At 51.4% G+C, this 14,110-nt stretch overlaps 2 protein-coding genes across 9 annotated transcripts in view; both read left to right on the top strand.

The window, feature by feature from the left end:
• The window catches only part of R3hdm2 (R3H domain containing 2), a 128,689-nt gene extending 127,372 nt beyond the window's left edge, over positions 1 to 1,317 (top strand). For all 7 annotated transcript variants that reach the window (XM_050163815.1, XM_050163816.1, XM_050163814.1 and 4 more), the window contains one exon: positions 355 to 1,317. In XM_050163815.1, the coding sequence (XP_050019772.1) occupies positions 355 to 695 (341 nt within the window). In that variant the 3' untranslated portion in view covers positions 696 to 1,317. The remainder of the gene's footprint in view (positions 1 to 354) is intronic.
• A 1,771-nt stretch (positions 1,318 to 3,088) lies between these two features.
• On the top strand, positions 3,089 to 11,148 carry Stac3 (SH3 and cysteine rich domain 3). 2 transcript variants are annotated; one of them, XM_050163821.1, is made up of 12 exons: positions 3,089 to 4,424; positions 5,233 to 5,299; positions 5,513 to 5,777; positions 6,019 to 6,116; positions 6,291 to 6,363; positions 7,499 to 7,596; positions 9,614 to 9,680; positions 9,867 to 9,919; positions 10,077 to 10,162; positions 10,334 to 10,385; positions 10,469 to 10,606; positions 10,769 to 11,148. In XM_050163821.1, exons 2-12 carry the CDS (start codon positions 5,234 to 5,236, stop codon positions 10,865 to 10,867), a joined length of 1,095 nt encoding a protein of 364 aa, XP_050019778.1. In that variant the 5' UTR covers positions 3,089 to 4,424; position 5,233; the 3' UTR covers positions 10,868 to 11,148. The 2 variants fall into 2 exon arrangements, with proteins under 2 accessions (XP_050019778.1, XP_050019779.1); XM_050163822.1 differs by having other exon boundaries at positions 3,089 to 5,299.
• The last annotated feature ends 2,962 nt before the right edge of the window (positions 11,149 to 14,110 follow it).

Below are 14,110 nucleotides of genomic sequence, written 5' to 3'. Positions count from 1 at the left end.
ATCTTACTCCACGTTGACCCACCAAGTGTCTCACCAACAGAACTGCGTTTCACAGCACTGACACCCTGGGAGCCAGTGGAGTTGTAGGGGCCCAGATCAGAAACCCAAAGTTCTAATTCTCAGTCCCTCTGAATATCTCTGGGTTAGAGAGAGGAAGGTTTTTTTTTTCTTTGTGGCTGCCCCGACCCCCACCCAGAGTCTCTATGGGGTTAAGTTGGGTTGATTTGGGGAGGCTAAATGGAGAAAGTAGAAGTTTGAGGGCTTTTTGTACACAGGCTTGGTTAGTGGCTCTGCCAGGCCACTGTGTAGTCCTTGCTCCATGTCTCACAACCTTCATCTCTCCTCCCCTTTCAGTGCTGGGAAGAGTGCTGGAGGTGACAGACCTCCCTGAAGGAATCACCCGGACGGAGGCAGACAAACTTTTCACCCAGCTTGCCATGTCTGGCGCCAAGATCCAGTGGCTTAAGGATACTCAGGGGCTGCCTGGTGCGGGAGGAGGGGACAACAGTGGGACTGCAGAGAATGGCCGCCACGCGGACCTTGCTGCCTTGTACACCATAGTGGCTGTATTTCCCAGCCCGCTGGCTGCCCAGAATGCCTCCCTTCGCCTCAACAACTCTGTGAGTCGCTTCAAACTTCGAGTGGCCAAAAAGAACTACGACCTGAGGATCCTGGAGCGAGCTAGCTCCCAATAAATGGAAGACAGGAGGGACTGGCAGGGTAGGAGTGGGGCCAAGCAGAGGGAGCCCAGGCAGACCGACTGGGCCAGAGCCTGCCACCTTACAGCTGAAGAGAGAAGCAGACATTCTCACACCGGCATGGGACTCCTTTCCACTTCTTGCCATGGGTCCCCCTTTTCCCTGTTGGTTCCTTCTGTTTTTCTCTTCTTCCCATCCTCTGCTACCAGTTTTTTTTTTATCTCTTCTCCCACCATGGAATTGATTTCTTCCATATGTTGTGTCCCACACTCTCCTCTCCGCTTCCTCACCGCCCCAGGCTCCTTTCCTCTCTGGTCTTCATGAATATGTTTATATGGACAGAATTAAGAAAAGTACATTGATTTCCCCATTCTCTCACTTCCCCCATCTTGTCTCCCCAAAACCCACAGAGTTAAAACTTGGGACCCCACCCCCAGAACACTGTACATTGTTTGTCTGAGGTTTGTGCCTCCGTAACAGATGCAGTATTCAATTGCACACACAGGTGTTGCTGGGGGTGTCCACTGCACATTTTATTTAATCTGGTTTTTGTTTGTTCGGGGAGTTGCTGGGGAGGGAGGTTGGTTTTGTTTATAAATATAAAAAAAGCAAAAACCTGTCACTGGGCATCAATCACTGTTTCTCTATTGACAATTGATATGGGTTGGGTTAGAGGCTCTGAGCAGGTCCAGTTCCACAACTGCTGGAAGGGTTTTTTGTAGTTTAGGATGATTTCCCTGGTGTGTGCACAGAGATTTTCCCAACCTCTTCCTTCCTGCCCCTCGTCTTTCCTGCACACAGTTCTCAGAGAGATTGCAGGCTGCCTTCATCAAGCTCACTCCTCCTCAACTGTGGGCCATTGTGTCCATATCCGAGGGGCCTCTTGCCCATTATAGCCTTGCTGTGGAGCCGGGCAAGTCAGGTCGAGACGCTGGCCTCGTTTCTGTTCACCTGGTCTGCTGACACACCCTTCAGGGATGGGGAAATTGCACCTTTAATCCTAAAAGCAGAGCATTGGGTTCTTGGCAGAAACACATGTGGATGTTGCTTACAATAAAACCAACTGACCTTGCAGTGCCAAGCTGTATCAAGGTAGCACACTTACCTTCCTTGCAGCTGACAGAACTGAAAACAGAAACCACCACTTGCAGGTGGAGTTGACTGGAGAGTCTTCAAGCCATCTCAGTGCTACAGCCCAACAGCAGGGACGTTAGAGAGCTGACGTGTGTGTGTGTGTGTGTGTGTGTGTGTGTGTGTGTGTGTGTGTGTATTTTGAGGCAGGACTCCGGTTTTGAGCATGGTGACACATACCATCCTGTAATCACAGTGCTCAGGAAGCAGACAGGCAAAACTCTGAGTTTAAGACCAGCTTGAACATAGCAGGTTCCAGAACAACCAGGGCTACATAATGGGACTTTCTTAAAAACAAATAAAATCCACACTCCATTGCAACCTTGACTTGGCTGTCCTCCAGGATCTTGCGGCCATGTCATAGCTCACACACCAGACTAGAGAAAGCTGTGCCTGAGAATGTAACCTGCCCCTGACCTGTCAGCCCCTATGGGACTATTGAGAGTTGAGAGGTGGAATTGCAATTAAAATGGTTAAAATTGCCAGGTGGTGATGGTGTGTGCCTTTAATCCCAGCACTTGGGAGGCAGTCAGGTGGATCTCTGTGAGTTCAAGGCCAGCCTGGCCTACAAAGTGAGTATCAGGGCATCCAGGGCTACACAGAGAAACCCTGTCTTAAAAAAAATTAAAACTATAAGGCTTGGCTATTTTAACTTTAGAGCATACAGTTCTCATGGGGGAGGGAACATTATTTACAGATGATAAAAACTCACTTTATGGCCTTCAAAGTGGGTAAATGGGGCTGGAGAGATGGCTCAGTGGTTAAGAGCATTGCCTGCTCTACCAAAGTTCCTGAGTTCAGTTCCCGGCAACCACATGGTGGCTCACAACCAACCCTCTTCCAGCCTGCAGACATACACACAGACAGACTATTTTATACATAATAAATAAATATTTTTTTTTAAAAAAAGTGGGTAAATGCTTGCTCCCAAGCCTAGCAGCCTAAGCTTGCTCCCAAGACGAGGGGTGAACTAACTCTGGGAAGTTATCCTTTGATCACCGCTCAGGTCAGGCGATACACAACACATAGTTTAAATATATAAGTCAATGTTAGCCGGACAGAGCTAGTTCCAGGACAGGTTCCAAAGCTACAGAGAAACCCTGTCTCAGAAAACCAATATATATACATATACATATACATATATACATATACATATACATATACATATACATATATATATATATATATATATATATATAGACACACAAACATCCAAACAGCAGGGACGTTGGAGCTCTCAGAGCCATCCAGCACTCTTTTCTCTCTGTGTGTAAATGTATGCTTGAATTAACCCTCACTATAGAAGGCAACTGGGTTGGTGAGGTTGGCTAATAGCAGAAGAGGTGCTGTATGCAAGCCTCATCTGCTTCAGTTCCTGCATCCCACGATGTGGCAGGAAAGAACTGACTGAAGAGTTCTCAGACCACACCCCTGCGCTCCTGCATGCATTCAGAAAGAGAAGACCACAGACAGCGGCCACATGCCCAGGGTCAGCTGTCATCTGCTCCTTTGACTATTTTTATGATATAAGTGGTTTGCCCACATGTGTATATGTGTGCACTCTGTGTGTGCTTGATCCCTACAGAGGCCAGAAGAAGGTGTGGAGCCTTCAGAACTAGAGTTAAAGACAGCTGATGTGTGGGTGCCCAGAACAACCCAGGTCCTCTGGGCCAGAAGCTGTGTCATCTCTCCAGGTCCATGGCTTTTGGGTTTTGCCATCTTTTTTAGTAACTCTTACAGTCTCCTCTCCTTGAGGACAGAATTTTAGGGGAAAGAGATGCCCTGTGCACTTGAGAAAGAAGCACAGTAGTTCACCATACTCTGCTCGGCTGTGGAGTATGATGCAGTCTCATGTGGTTGACTGACTCGCGTGGTTGACTGAGTTCTGATTCACACCCTCTTCTCAGCTCCCAGCACCCGGGAGGCAGGGGCAGGCGGATCTCTCTGAATTTGAGGCCAGCCTGCTCTACAAAGCAAGTTCCAGGACAGGCTCCAAAGCGACACAGAGAAACCCTGTCTCACAAACAAAAAAAGGAAGCAAAACGTAAGCAAGTAACAGAAATGGGCTTAGAATTGAAAGGTTCTTGGAACATTAGGGGAAAGGGTATGGAGAAGTCACCGTCAGACACGGAACTCACATGAGCGCGTGTGGAGAGCAGACGTCCCTTTCCTGCTGCAGTTACAGCACATGGTTAGCGAGGCAGAACCCTGGGTTCTCTGGAACTTGGAGGGGGTAAGGTGCTGCAGTGTTGGGTAGGCCTTCCCCATTAGCCAGTGCCGACCTGCTCAGTGTAAACACTCAGAGGAGCAGCTCTGGCGGATGGGGGATGGGAGGAGGCAGGGTCCAGCCCTGCCCAGACCTCCTGGTTCCAATTTCTGCCTGTCAGCTGTGCTCTCAGCTGTCCACTGTCCTCCAGCCCTGTCATTTCAGCTCGGCCACCACGGCGAGAGGCTAGGAGGCCTACCAGTATTGGCTGTGAGTCCAGAAGGTGCTGGGGGCTTAGCCCTGGCGGAAGAGGACTAGCTCTCCCCCAGCACCACCATCAAGATCTTAGGGACCCTCTTTCCACACTGACCTGACTTAGGGAGTCTAAAGTAAGTCGTCTCTTCATCTTTTTGTTCCGAGTCTGTTCGGCTTCCCCCTTGCTCTTGTAATCTGTGAGTAGTTTGAATTTTCAAAGTGTAATTGTTCTACTTCAAGATGAGTCAAGATTGGAGGAGGGGTAGGGTGTGGTGGGGTCCAGAGGATGGAGCAGTAAGGGAAGGAAAGGCTCATATTACTCTGAAAACCAAAATAGCAGAGACCCGAGGCAGCCAGGACAGAACTAGGCACCAGGCCCCCAAGGCTCCTAGAGGTAGGGAGAGCGTATCTCCGGACACGCCTTCGGACGTATAGGAGCAAGGATGCAGCTCAAACCTCCTGAAGCCAGGAGAAGCTGTGTATTGCATCAACCACAAGTGTGTGTAGGACATTGGTTCTCAACATATAAGCGGTCGCATGCCCGATCTCCTGCATCTCAGGCATTACGATTTATAACTAGCAAGATTACAGTTATGAAGTGCAGTGAAATGATTCTATGGTTGGGGTATTAAAGTGTCACAGCACTGGGAAGATTGAGAACCACTGCTGTAGGGGAGCGCCGAAGCCAACAGCCTTGAGCGGCGTATTGGATTTGTGGACTGGGGCTGCTCCTTGCCATGGGAAGGTAGGTGTCAGTCTAAGGACCTGGAACTACGTGGGAAGTCTTCCGCCTCTGGACATTTTTTTCAGGACCTCCATAGGATCTGTTCACAAGTTCTACCAAAAGCTCCCCTTGGGTCTGCCCCACTGTTGCACAGCAGGAATACAGGAATAGAACAGGCAGTTGGGTTAGATCTCATAGTGGGCTCCAACCTCTTGCAGGATGACAGAAAAGGAGGTACTGGAGTCCCCTAAGCCCCCCTTCCCAGCAGAAACTCCACAAAGTGGGGTGAGTCTGGACTGCTGATCCCTGGGGGCAGGGGTGTTGGAGGGCCGGGAAGCCTTGGCAGGTAAAGAAAACTGCTTGCGTAGATAGAACCCGCTTGCATATGGCTCCTTTGTTGGGCTAGCCAACATCTGCAGCCCCAATCCACTAATCCAGGGACACTGCTGAGAAAGTGACCGTCATTTAACATTGAGTTTCCTTCACCCCCTCCCTCAGCTACAACGACTGAAGCAGATATTCAAGAAGGGCTCTCCAGAGACAACTGAGATGGAGCCTCCCCCAGAGCCCCAGGCCAATGGAGAGGCAGTGGGAGCTGGGGGCGGGCCCATCTACTATATCTATGAGGAAGAAGAGGAAGAGGAGGAGGAGGAGGAACCACCCCCAGAACCTCCTAAGCTTGTCAATGACAAGCCCCACAAATTCAAAGATCACTTCTTCAAGAAACCCAAGTTCTGTGATGTCTGTGCCCGGATGATTGTGCGTGAGTCTTGAAGGGAAATAGAGACAGTAGGAAGGAAGGATTAGGGGTGGGAGAGGACTTACGGAAGCTGTGTATAACGGACACACTGTGGCAGGATTCAGGCCAGGAAAATAGTGAGATGGATAGTGTAGGATGTCAGAAGAGGGCAGACTGAGCAACGGTGAAGTAGCTGAGTAGCCACAGGGCTCCAAAGAAAAAGGGGAATCCAGAACCTTACTCAAATGTTCTCCCCCCCCCCAAGTCAATAACAAATTTGGGCTCCGCTGTAAGAACTGCAAAACCAACATCCATGAACATTGCCAGTCCTACGTGGAGATGCAGAGATGCTTCGGCAAGATCGTGAGTAACAAGGCCCTGGGGAGCAAGAAACGTAGAAGAGGCACAGGCCATCAACTACTTGGTGACCCCTAAAGCCATCCCCCACATTTCCCTGCTTCCCCTTCTCTGCCCAGCTCTGAGGGGATTCTGGACCCTACCCTGCTACTCCTAATGCTTTCCCATCCCATCCTGCAGCCTCCTGGTTTCCATCGTGCCTATAGCTCCCCACTCTACAGCGACCAACAGTACGCTTGTGTCAAAGATCTCTGTAAGTGCGCATATACAACCTGAGGGAGCGGGCAAGTCTCAGACTGTTTCACACCTCCTCGGAAAGTAAATTCTGAAATAGAATCATTCTGTTTCCATAGTTCTCCCTCAGTCTGGGTTTGATTTTGGTTTTGGTTTGGTTTGATTTTAGTTTTTCGAGACACGGTTTCTCTGGGTAGCTTTGGAGCCTGTCCTGGAACTAGCTCTTGTAGACCAGGCTGACCTCGAACTCAGAGATCCACCTGCCTCTGCCTCCCGAGTGCTGGGATTAAAGGCGTGTGCCACCACTGCCCAGCCCAGTCTAGTATTTTTACAGCCATTTTTGGATGCACCGACTGGTCTTGATGCATAGCTGAGTGAGCAAGGACTGCAAATGGCCAGGGGTAGAGAGAAGAAACCATAGTCTGTTCCCTTCGAACTGTTCCTAAGCAAGAACAAGGATGCTAGCCTGTTTGCACCCTGCTACAGAGCGATACCATACTCGGGGCCAGCCATGAGCTATGGATACCCCCGGACAAGTTCCTAGTTTGGCAACCCTTAAAAGTATATCTGCCAGGTGGTGGTGGTGCATGCCTTTAATCCCAGCACTTGGGAGGCAGAGGCAGGTAGATCTCTGTGAGTTCGAGGCCAGCCTGGTCTACAAGAGCTAGTTCCAGGACAGGCTCCAAAGCTACAGAGAAACCCTGTCTCAAAAAAAAAAAAAAAAAAAAAAAAAAAGGATATTCCATATGTAGCCAGGGCTACATAGTGAGACCCTCTTGAAAAAGAAAACATGTATTCGCTGAAAAAACTGCTGAGATGTATTTGGTGGAGAAACTAAACTCCATAAAGAGTACGGGTTCAAAGAGAATGTGCTGGTGGCCACACCCCGGCCTGAACAAAAGCCAGCAGTGTAATAATACTCTCCTGGAAGGAGGCCCATCACAAGGCGTTCCCAGAGTGTTTTAGAACCCTTTATAGATTGGTGACCCAGGCATTACGCAGCTGGCCCTTCCCTGTTCCCTGTTCTCTCCGTCTCCAACCCCCAACAAGTCCCCGTGAGTATCCACCTACCCCCAGATGCCCCTTTGAGAGATCTCTCCCCAGCCCTCCTCTGCCTTTCCAATAATGCGTTCTTTCTCCTCCCACTCCACCAGCTGCTGCCAATCGCAATGACCCCGTGTTTGAAACCCTGCGCATCGGGGTGATCATGGCAAACAAGGAACGGAAGAAGGGACAGGCAGATAAGAAAAATGTGAGCACCCCATGTCCTCACAGAAGCCCATTGTGGAAGCTCCACAGGACAGATCCTTTCCCCCTTGGGAAAACTGATAGAAGTTATGGGTCCTCTGCCCCAACTGGTGCAGCATAACCAAACAGAAACATTCCTGTGTGAAATTGTAGATTTTTTTTTTTTTGGTGCTTTATATACCTCACCAGGAAAAAAAAATCATGCCACAGGGCTGAGAATATAGTTCTGTGGTAGAGCGCTTGCCTAGTATGTATGCCCTAGTAGTAGGCACCCTGGTTCAATACCCAACATTGAAAAGCAAACTCCTCCAGACATAGAGCATGCTTCCCCAATTCCCTTCTAAAACTGACAACTAAGTACCACAGAAGGCTAAGTCCCTGGCCTGGCACTGCTCTGGCCTGGCACTGCAGGTAACAGAGGCAAGCTCTGTGCATTTTGCATCTGAAAAAGAGAATTTGTCATCCCAAGTAGCTAAGGAATTCTAGAGCCAGCAGGTGTCTGTGAAGATCATCTGCTGTGACCTGTTCATCTTGTGGATGAGCAGGCATGAAAGTTACACTGGGCAAGGGCAGCCTCCTTGTCTTGCTTTTTTTTTAAATATTTATTTATTTATTTATTATGTATACTATATTCTGTCTGTGTGTATGCCTGCAGGCCAGAAGAGGGCATCAGATGGTTGTGAGCCACCATGTGGTTGCTGGGAATTGAACTTAGGACCTTTGGAAGAGCAGGCAATGCTCTTAACCTCTGAGCCATCTCTCCAGCCCCTCCTTGTTTTTCACAACAGAGTTGGTAATTGCCAGAAATGTGCTTGCCTGGGCAGGTGGTAAGTTTCTGTCTGGACAAGCTTATGAACTAACATAGATGGTGTTAGTTAAAGCAATCCCAGTTCTGGGGTCTCTGTGGGTACCAGACACGCACATGGCACACAGACATATATGCAGCCAGAGCACTCATACACATAAAAAAAACAATAAATAAAATCTTAGAGAGAGAGCATCGAGTGCTCTTTACCTCCCTGTATTTACCCAGACCCCGTCTCAGGGAGCCTAGACCAGCATTAGAGTCTCCTTGTAGCTAAGAATGATCTCGAACATTGATCCTCCTGCCTTCACTTCCCAGGTACTGGTATTACAGATACAGACCATCAAACCTACTCTGTGTGATGGTAGGAGCACAACCAGGGCTTTCTGCCTGCTAGGCAAGCAGTCCACCAAGGAAACTATCTCTAACACATGTTCTGTCCCATTCTGCTTTAAGGGTCTTGCTATGTGCATAGCACAGGCTTCCTGTAACTTGCATAATAGCCCAGCCTGTTCTTGAAGTCACAATCCTCCTACTTTAGCATCCTGGTGCTGGAACTGGAGGGAGGCATGCACAGCCTTGTCTCGCTTTCACAATGTGAAAGTCCAGCCGGGTGGTGGTGGTACATACCTTAAATCCCAGCACTCGAAGGAAGGCAGAGGCCTCTGTGAGTCTGAGGCTAGCCTGGTCTAAAAAGTGAGTTCCAGGACATCCAGGGCTGTCTTAAAAAACTCTGTCTTAAAAAATATTAATAATAATAATAATTTGAAAGTTCATAAGAAAGAAAATTTACTTTTCTTGTGGTAATAAATAAATAAACCTTATAGGAAACAAAACTAGAGATCTGATTTCAAAGTGGTTGATATAAAACTTGAGTACAGATAACAAATTTCAGTCAATTGAACTATGAGTTACGAGGCTGTTTCAGAAAAAAAATCCATATTCTTAGGTTCTGTTCTCTATGGGGTTGAAAAAGAAAATCAACAGGGTTGTGCTGTAAGGGGGTGAACTGCCTGGCATTAGCTGTGTTCAGGCACAGTGCAGGGGACATACCTGCTAGCATGCTTCAGAAGGAATTCCTGCATTGGGCAGGTTCTTAGACTACTGTTTTCTCCAAGTATTCTCCCAGCGCTTAGATACTGTTGTTCTGTAACTCTCTGGCCTGCCTAGAGAGGTTCCCAAGACAGTACCTCTGTAACGCTGGTGTCCCCTACAGCCTCTAGCAGCCATGATGGAGGAGGAGCCAGAGTCAGCCAGGCCAGAGGAAGGCAAGTCCCAGGATGGTGAGTACCAGCCCTCTCCACCCCCAGAGACGGCATGGAGTCAGTGTAGGCAGGGGTTTGTGTGTTGTATAGCAGGTGGAGAGGGAAAGACTGGGTCCAGGGTGGACAAGTCCTCCAGCAGACAGGGAGGGGGTGATGGATGCCCTCGCGGAGGCAGAAGCCATTTGCCCCTATTTCCCACCCAAGGAAACAATGCAGAAAGGGACAAGAAGGCTGAGAAGAAAACACCGGATGACAAAGTGAGTCCCCTCTACCTGTAGAATCCGGGTCCTCCTCCCAGACATCACTCCCAGATGTTCCCGCCACTCTCCACCCACTCTCCACGCTGAGACAGACACCCAAAGACCAATAAACTGAAGGAGGTGTCAAGCTCATGGCCCGTCTTCCGCCCCCCAGCACAAGCAGCCCGGCTTCCAGCAGTCTCATTACTTTGTGGCTCTCTATCGGTTCAAAGCCTTGGAGAAAGATGATCTGGATTTCCCGTGAGAAGCATTCAAGGGAGGCGGGAGTGTGGGGAGCACGGAGGAGGAAGAGGTCGCTCTGGGAATGGCGAAGGGCGGGTGCCTTGGGCCTCTGTTTTGGAGCTGCGCCTGCAGCACAGCCAGGAACTGGTGTGTAATGTCAATCACAGAGAACTCTCCTTCCTGTCCCAGGCCAGGGGAGAAGATCACAGTTATTGACGACTCTAACGAGGAGTGGTGGCGGGTAAGACGAACGGCTAGAGCTGAGGTGGGCTAAGGGTAGGCTCCAGAACCTGAGATCCTTAGCCTACCGACTCCCTTCTCTAGGGGAAAATCGGAGAGAAGGTCGGATTCTTCCCGCCAAACTTCATCATTCGGGTCCGGGCTGGAGAACGCGTGCACCGCGTAACCAGATCCTTTGTGGGGAACCGCGAGATTGGGCAGATCACTCTGAAGAAAGACCAGGTAGCTCGGGTACCCTAACCTAATCCCAGGCCTGATCGCACCGCCGCTGTCCACACACCTGGGAGGTGCTAACCCTTTCGTGTAAACGCTCCTCCCCGGCTTCCCTGCTCTCGTCCTCCGTCCTTAATTCAGCTCCTGCTTCCCAACCCTCTCACTCCCTAGATCGTAGTGCAGAAAGGAGATGAAGTTGGCGGCTACGTCAAGGTCTACACCGGCCGCAAGGTGGGGCTGTTCCCCGCCGACTTTCTGGAGGAGATTTAGGTGAACTGGTGCCTGCTGGCGGGAGACACCTAGGCCTGGCTCTGGGCGGGGCCCAGTGCGGGCTGGGAGGGGAGAGGCAACTGGACTACTGAATGAGGAGGGGTGGAAAGGCCCACCGAGCATGACGATGTTTCTGGGAAGGGTCTGTCTCCCACTTCTCCCCCTGCCCAGGGTTTCGGATACCCGGTGCACTGGATAGCCGGCACCAATAAGACCCACCTTCAAGAGCTGGGGGGCGGGGTGCATATCCATAAAGAGGCGCCAAGGGGTTGAACTGTCAATGTTGTGAATTTATTAAAGTTTTGACAGAAGTTAGAGAAGTTTGTCTTTTTTCTTTTTCTTTCTTTTTCTTTTCTCTTTTTTTTTTTCTTTTGGTTTTTCGAGATAGGATTTACTCGGTAGCTTTGGAGCCTTTCCTGGGAACTAGCTCTTGTAGACCAGGCTGACCTCGAACTCACAGAGATCTGCCTGCCTCTGCCTCCCCAGTGCTGGAATTAAAGGCGTGTCTTTTTAACTGCTGATGAAGAGAAGGCGTGTGGAGGGAGGAAGAATGTTCCCCGGCTGCCCCACTTCATATTGTCGGGTTATAGAAACCCATGACCGGTGGGAGTCGGAAGACTTGAACTCGCTAGTCTAAGCTTCTGCTGGAAGAAAAGAGCCGGTCTGGAAAGCCACCCCAGGGCCCCTGTGCCTGGGAGAATCGCCTGGTGCGGCTAGATATCTCCGCTAGGTCTTGGCCATTTAGCCCTTGCATTTCAGAACCTGGCTCAGAGCCCAGCTTGGCCGCCAGGGGGCGATGAAAGATCTCAGTTGGAGAGAGGGATGGGGAGGGGCGTGGGGGGTGGCTAAGGGGAAAGAACCAGAGACACCAAGCCTGAGACCCTGGGCCTGGGAGGAGGTGGGGTGCGTGCCGTCTCCATGGCAACACTTCCTCTAGTCCTCCGGGAACGGAGCTAGCGAGGCCGGGGGGGGGGGGGGCCCCCCCCCCCCCGCGCGGTCCCTGCCCCAGCCCTTTTCCGACAGGTACGGAGTGAGAGGACGCCTGGCAGACAGCTAACGGGTTCTAGCGGAGACCCCCCCCCCTGCGGGCGCGCCGTATGCAAATGTTATTATTTGCATATGCAAATATGCAAATGTGCCGACCCTGGTCAGGGCGGCAGGTGGCTCGGAGCGGGAAGGTGTGCAGAAGGGAGCAGAAGGAGACGAGGAGTTTGGGGACCTAGGAGCCGACAATTGAGAAGCAGCTTGGGGTGGTCGCTGGAGTCGGGCAGGCAGAGGGTCTTGGGTTTGAGAGCGGGTGGGGGGAGGGTCGGCCTGGCCAGCCAGAAGCTCCTCTTCTAGTCTATGGGTTGTCTGCCAGGACTAAGGTTGGCACCGCCTAGCAAGGTTGGCAGCGGGAGCCCGGGCACCATCTGCTGCTGGAGGAGGGGGGAGGGCAGAGGCTCAGCTGGGTTGGGAAGAGGAGGGCCACGGGACGGGCACCCCCTCCCCTTCCGTACAGAAAGATAAGGTGTACTAGGGGTAAGGAAGCACACAAAACTTGCTGCAAACCGGGTTCAGTTTCTTGTTCCCTGTGCCCTTGACTGTCACTTCCGAAAGCCGGGTGGTGTGAAGGCCAGGGCTTTAGAGGAACACTGGACAGTCCCTTTATACAAGGAAGGGGAAGGAGGACGAGGATGCCGATTGTCTGTATTCATCAAACGGTCTGAGGGACTCAAAAACTGAGCCCCTCGGGCTTTCAAGAGCCCCCCAAAAATACTGAAGCAAAACCAATTTACTGGCTCATTGGGCGGCAGTGTTGGTGTAGGGGTGTCGAGGAGTAGGAAGAGCGGCTGTTCTCTCTCCCTATACTCACGGGTGCCCCCCTTCTCCCTCGCCTTACCGAGCCAGCAGCTGTCCCTAATTAGAGCGGCGGTTTAATTGGATTTATCAGCAGTTAATAGGAAATTAAGCAAAGGGCCCGAGAGAAGGGGGAGGGTTGGGAGGAGCCGGGAGACAGGCTGGGCCTATCTGGAAGGAGGGGTGCTGGGGTCCCAGGGGTGGAGAATCGTGTCTTGATTGAACCGGGTGATCATACCCTTCTGCTCAGTACTCGGCCAGTTGAATTGAGTCCTGGCCAGTCCCAGGAGAGGGCAGGAGGTGTGACAGGGACACTGTTTGGCCCCCAGTGCCTCCCACTCCCACCAGCCAGCTGCCTGGGTGATGGATGGTTCTGCCACACACTGCAAAGGTCATAAGTCTGGGCCAAGGAGCAGACTGCATTGAAAACAAATGAGAGGAAAGGCCAGGGTATTACAGGGTCCAGGACACAATGCACACCCACCCCTCTCCAGGTTCTAACAGATTTAAAAAAAATTAGAAGTTGATTGGGCAGCGTGCCTGGAGGTGAGATACCGAACCCTCACCTCAACTCAGTTGGGGCTCCTGGGGATCTTCTAAGGCTGTCCTTTCTGTCCCACCAGCCATCGCTCTGCCTCTCGCATACTTAAGTTGGGGCTGTCAGGGCTTTCCAGAGTAGTTACAGCAGGGACAGCCGGAGGTCTGTACCTGAGGGCTGGGAAGGAAGCTTGTGGGGCAGCGGCTGGAGGCTGGGGTGGGGGTGGGGGCGACCGGCCTCTGAGTCCACAGCCCCAGGCGCTCCTGTCACCACTTCCTCATTACGTCGCTAGGCTAATGTGGGCTAACAAGCCTGTCCCAGCGACCCCTCTCACACACTCAGCCCAGCAGGGCACAAACAGCAGCCCCTGCCTTTGCTTAGGTGCAGCCCCGTTGAAGGCACGTGGAGGGGTCTCTTTCTCAGCGCTTCCTAGTGTATGGCATACGCACGTCTGGGATGTGGTGTGTGTCTATATCCCAGCCCCAGATACGTCTGCTCCTGTATATGTTCCAATTTTGTCAGTGCCTGTGTGTCTATACTGCCCGGGTTGTCTACCCCCGCCTCCTCCTTTTTATGATTTCTGTCTGTAAGTCCCAGGGTGGCTAGGTGTGTTGAGCATTCTTTTCAAACGTGCTTTGACATGTCGACGTGTCTGTGCGCTCTTTGAGTCTGGATGTGCTCCGGCGTGCAGGCGTCGGTGCCTTCAGGATCGTGTATGTGGAATTCAAGAGCCACTGCCGTGTGCTTGTGTGTGGGGTGTGTGTGTGTGTGTGTGTGTGTGTGTGTGTGCCCGCGCGCGCGCGCTGCTCTGGCGTCTCTGCTTGCAGGTGTGTGTCTCGGTGACAGTGCGTGGGCGTGTGCCTGGG

Source organism: Alexandromys fortis, unplaced genomic scaffold (genome assembly GCF_014885135.2).
Source record: "Alexandromys fortis isolate MF-2015 unplaced genomic scaffold, M_Fortis_MF-2015_v1.1 scaffold_125, whole genome shotgun sequence".
Taxonomy (NCBI): domain Eukaryota; kingdom Metazoa; phylum Chordata; class Mammalia; order Rodentia; family Cricetidae; genus Alexandromys; species Alexandromys fortis.
Note: the sequence above shows the minus strand (reverse complement) of the source record. Positions and strands in the feature narration are given on the sequence as shown.

Bases quoted from the DNA above. Each gene is read 5' to 3' on its own strand.
- Stac3 (XM_050163821.1), top strand. From the start codon at position 5,234: ATGACAGAAAAGGAGGTACTGGAGTCCCCTAAGCCCCCCTTCCCAGCA. The intron at 5,300-5,512 runs GTGAGTCTGGAC...CCCCTCCCTCAG, and splicing joins CAGAAACTCCACAAAGTGGG to CTACAACGACTGAAGCAGAT. The intron at 6,117-6,290 runs GTGAGTAACAAG...CCCATCCTGCAG, and splicing joins AGAGATGCTTCGGCAAGATC to CCTCCTGGTTTCCATCGTGC.